The sequence below is a fragment of the Strongylocentrotus purpuratus genome, unplaced genomic scaffold, assembly GCF_000002235.5.
Source record: "Strongylocentrotus purpuratus isolate Spur 01 unplaced genomic scaffold, Spur_5.0 spur5_scaffold_4, whole genome shotgun sequence".
Classification (NCBI taxonomy): Eukaryota; Metazoa; Echinodermata; class Echinoidea; order Camarodonta; family Strongylocentrotidae; genus Strongylocentrotus; species Strongylocentrotus purpuratus.
In genome coordinates this window covers 18,028,044-18,032,743 of record NW_022145610.1, presented here as the reverse complement: position 1 = coordinate 18,032,743, position 4,700 = coordinate 18,028,044, and the positions used below count along the sequence as shown (strand labels likewise).

At 41.7% G+C, this 4,700-nt stretch overlaps 1 protein-coding gene across 1 annotated transcript in view; it reads right to left on the bottom strand.

Moving 5' to 3' along the window:
* Positions 1–453: 453 nt before the first annotated feature.
* LOC579727 (probable ATP-dependent RNA helicase DDX31) overlaps positions 454–4,700 on the bottom strand; it is a 29,012-nt gene continuing 24,765 nt past the window's right edge. Inside the window, exon 16 of the mRNA XM_030997200.1 lies at positions 454–745. Within this exon, the coding sequence (XP_030853060.1) occupies positions 598–745 (148 nt within the window). The 3' untranslated portion in view covers positions 454–597. The remainder of the gene's footprint in view (positions 746–4,700) is intronic.

Below are 4,700 nucleotides of genomic sequence, written 5' to 3'. Positions count from 1 at the left end.
GTACGGACGGGCGGACAACCCGAAAACATAATGCCTCCGGCTACTTCGTAACGGAGGCATAAAAATATTATCTAAAGATCATAATTGAGAGACCAATAGTGAGAGCAACCAGTAGCATGAACAGCCTGCCATAGTTAAGTCCAACTTAAAGTCATTCTTAGTCTTTGTGAAACACTCCCCTGATAAATCAGTTGTAACACCCTTCTCATTCCAAACAGACAAAACACTGCTTAGATATCGTGGAAGTTTAATATAAAGTACCAGAAGGCTTAATATTTTTTGCAACCAGTTGTCTACCGAGACACCTATCCGCTGGAGATCCATCATCCCCCCCCCCCCCCCCGGATGACCACCCTCTAGGACAACTACCCCCAGACAACTACCCCCTAGGATGGTTGTTGTAGGGGTAGTTGTCCTAGAGGGTGGTTGCCCTGGAGGGTAGTTGTCCTAGAGGGTGGTTGCCCTAGGGGATAGTTGTCCTAGAGGGTGGTTATCCTAGGGGTGGTTGTCCTAGGGGTGGTTATCTGGGAGTGGTTGTCTAGGGGGTAGGTGTCTTAGAACCCTCTTTATTATCTTTGTTATTCCCTCCAATCAACATCATTTCTGTGGGTGGGGTCGTTTCTCCTGTAGCATGAGTTTTCTCCTCTTCTTCTTAGCATCAGCTTTCTGTTTCTTGGAAGGCATCAGTGTTGATTCATCCAGGCCACTGTCAAACTCCGATACACTGCTCACCTTCATACTGTTCCTGAGTTGGAAAAGAGATAAATAAAAAGAGGAAAATGCATTAAAACAAGACAAGACAAAACAAAACAAAAACAAATTTGAACAACCAGATTCACACACTATTTTGACTATGACCAACATTTTGAAGAATCAACACTGACTAATATATGACTTTTTAAATACAGTCTAACCCACTTTTGCAACCACCCGTTGAGAAAGACCACCTGTCAACAAAAACAATTTTTGTTTTGCTTTAAAGACCAACTGCTGCTAAAGACCAAACTTTTTATCTCCCCGAAGTACTAGTAGTCTCTTTTTCTTCATATACAGGTTTCACTGTAGAAAGGAGTGGAGTCGGGCTAACTCGGACCGGAGACAACTCGGCCCAGCTGCAAAAAAACGGTCAGTTTTTGCAGGTTTAGGGTTAGGTTTAGGATGAGGTTTGGGGTTAGGGTTAGGTTTATGGTTAGGGTTAGAGTTAGGGATGACCGTTTTTGCAGCGCGGCCGAGTTAGCCTGAATCCAAAGGAGTGTACTCTTGCTTGCTTTAATACCCCCTCCCAGTCTCATCTCTCTATATGGCTGGTGTTGTTTTTTTGGTACAAGTTCTAACAGTGGCAATGACATGTTTCTTTTCTTCAAGGAGAAAAGTACAGTTTGATACAACGATCTCAACCTCTCTGCACCAATTAGTGACTGAAGCATGTGACTAGGTAAGCATGTAGGTCAGGTTAGTGTAGAGCACTAACCAGTCAAACTATTGACATTTTATACAGACATAGGACATATCAGCTTGTTTGTGGTCTTCACTACCAAGTGAGGTTGGTTTCATGGCAATTTTGTGATTGGTTTGTGTTAACAATATATGTTTTTTCCAAGCAAAGAGATATATGTCCAATATTTCTGCAAATATTATCCACACACTCTGCAACCAATACAGCTCAATCAGAGTCAAACAAATTCCTTAATTAATTATTTTGGTCTATAACTGTCGCAATCTCACTTTCTGAAGATCAAATATACATCAATCTCTTTTCATCTCGATATAACTCTGACTTTTCATCTAGGATAGTTGGTATATCTCTGAAAGTTTCATCTCATTTTTTTGTTATTCTCTCTACAGATCTTTTTTCTTTCTCTCTCTCTCTCTGTCTCTGTCTCTCTCTTACAAGGTTATATCTACTCCTTCTGATTCAATCAGAACCCCAAAACATATATCTTTCATCTACATCTTAATCCAAATTCCCACCATATATTGGTTTATTTTCAAGAGTCCAAAATAGAGGCTCCATCTCTTTACTGTCCGAACACTTCATCTTCTATCTGTAAAAATACTCTTTCTCCCACGGCTCTGTCTGTCTGTCCGTCTCTCCCTTTCTCTCTCATTCTCTTTCTCTCTCATCCTCTTTCTCTCTCTTTCTCTGACCAGGCTATTCCCCTGAGTGACTTCCCGCCCTCTGGCTGCTGTTAACCTGAACCAGTGGTTCCTGTTGAGCGTGGTATTGGTGTCAATTGTTGCCTTAGTCCAAGTCCCTCGCTCACAAAGTGCAACAAAGACAGCTCCCATTGTCGCTACCTTGTAAACCTAAACGCCACTCCACAAAGCCCAAGTAATCCTATGCATAAATGTAATGCGCACTTTTGTGAGAACTGAAAGGCATAAGAGGAAATGCCCGCCAGCTACAGGTCCTCTCTTGTTATGGTTCAATTTCCATTTTTTCGTGTTTTTTTTTAAGAGGGGGAGAAAAAAAACACAGAAATCAGGTGTGGAGGCAGGAGAGCAAAAAGAAATGGAAAGAAGGAAAAAGAGAAAAAAACTTGGGGCAAAAGATAGAAACCCCCGAAAAGAGGACGAGATATTTGCGAGGAGTTTATACCCGAAGAAGTTGAATTCTTTCCGCGCTGTGTCTCAGTATATTACTTACGGCCTCCGGGCAAAAGACGGAGGACGAGATACAACTTCTATTGTGCATTGCGTCAACGTTATTGTGTAATCCGAAACATGGTTTACTGCATTCCCTTTGAACTAAGCATCCACGCCACGCAGAGACAAGACAAAGGATACGGGATATATCATGACTTTATGTAAAAACTAATCTACTTCTCCACGGCGCATCAAGTTTAGATTAAACAAAAGCAATCCTATACTCTTAGTGATGGAGAATAGACAAGTCGATTTCAAGGAATGCATATGAGATATGACAGAGAGTACAGCAATGATAGTGTTACATACATCACATTTCAAATCAGATATTTCCTATGAAGAAGTGGTCCAATTTTAACAAGTTTTTGTTTGTTTGACAGAAAAAAGAAAGAAGAAAGAGAGAAAAGACTTGAAGTTTGCTTCAACTCAAAAGGTTGCTCTACTTTTCTCTCTGTCTCTCTCCGTCTCTCTCTCTCTCTCTCTCGTTTAAATATCCTGTTTACCTTTATCAAAACCTGTTTTTCCCCAAGTTTTCTGAATAAGAAAGTAAAGGATGAAATGTGAACAGCAAAAAGTTTCAGAGAATCTATCATGTACTGGTAATTTTCATTTCCCCCCTGGAAAAATAAAACAACTCAATTTCTTGTTTCTAGCCTTGTTTACATTAGGCATATATTCAGAGGTGACACACAAACAAACAAAATTGCAGTATTTGAAGTCTAATAGCACAAAAAATTCAAAGGTTTATAATGAGGATATAAAGAGATCATGTATTTTACTTGTATTTAAACTAGAAATAGTAAATAAAAAAAGTGAATTAATTCAATATCCATTTTCCACTTTACAATGCACATATGGTACATCTAAACAGCCTTATATTCATGTTTTTCTTTTGCTTTCTCTGTAACGTCTTATTTCAATTGATGACCTAGAAATTAAGGGGAGGGGGAAGATGGGGAGGGGGGAGATGGGGAGGGAGATAGTAAGAGAGGAAGAGAAAGATAGTGAGAGAAACACAGAGAGTGAAACAGAGAGTAAAAAGAGAGAGAGAGAGAGAGAGAGAGAGAGAGAGAGATGTATAATGATAGACAAGACAGACAGAGAGAGAGAGAGAGAGAGACACACACACACACACACACACACAGTGAGAGAGAGAGAGGAGAAAGACAAAATATTGAATACATTTGAGCAGAGCTTCAGATGTATAGTATAGACAGGATTTATGTAGCAATGACATATCCAACTTAATAAAAGCCCCTAGAGGTCAAGAGAGATGCCAAGAGGGGTGTGAAGGGGGGAACGGTGTGAAGGGGGAACGGTCGGGCTGAATGCTTGTCAAAGACCCCCATTCAAACACTGACAGGTACAAAACAAGACATCAACATCAAAATTTACGTTGAGAGATCGAGCAACCAACGCTTGCGACCACTTTAAAAGGGCGAATTTACCGGTCCGTGGATCTTTTAAAAGGGGGAACTTGACAGGTCTTTTAATTGGTGGCCCATATACTCCATAGGAGAGGACCTGGATTACGAGAGGAGGTGGAAAGGAAAGGAACAGACGTATTATTAGAAAAAAGTGACATGTGTGGGGAGCACGGCACACAGCTGTTCCAGCCAGCCCCATGTTGTTCTTAGGACTTTCTTGCGTCTGGTCGGACTTCTCACACTGGCAAATTGGAGACACCTCCAAGTTCAATCGAAGAGATGGAGAGAGACTTGGCTTTGGCTTTGGCTTTGGCTTTGGGTAGTGGTGGAAAAAACGGGCATGCTTTGTCACGTTGGAGCTCTGATACACGGTCTTAAGCTTGCCCGGGGTTGTCCATTGGTACGTGGGTTACGCAAACAAAAGAAGGGGGGCTTGGACGCAGCGCAAAAACCACCATGGTGAGGGGGTACAATGGGAGAGGGGGAAATATCAGCGGCTAATCTCAAGCAATCTGTTATCATTGAGACTGACGTTGATGGCAATGGGGAGGCAGAGAGAGAGAGAGAGAGAGAGAAAGAGGGAGGAGAGAGAGGGAGGGAGGGAGGGAGGGAGGGAGAGGGAGAGAG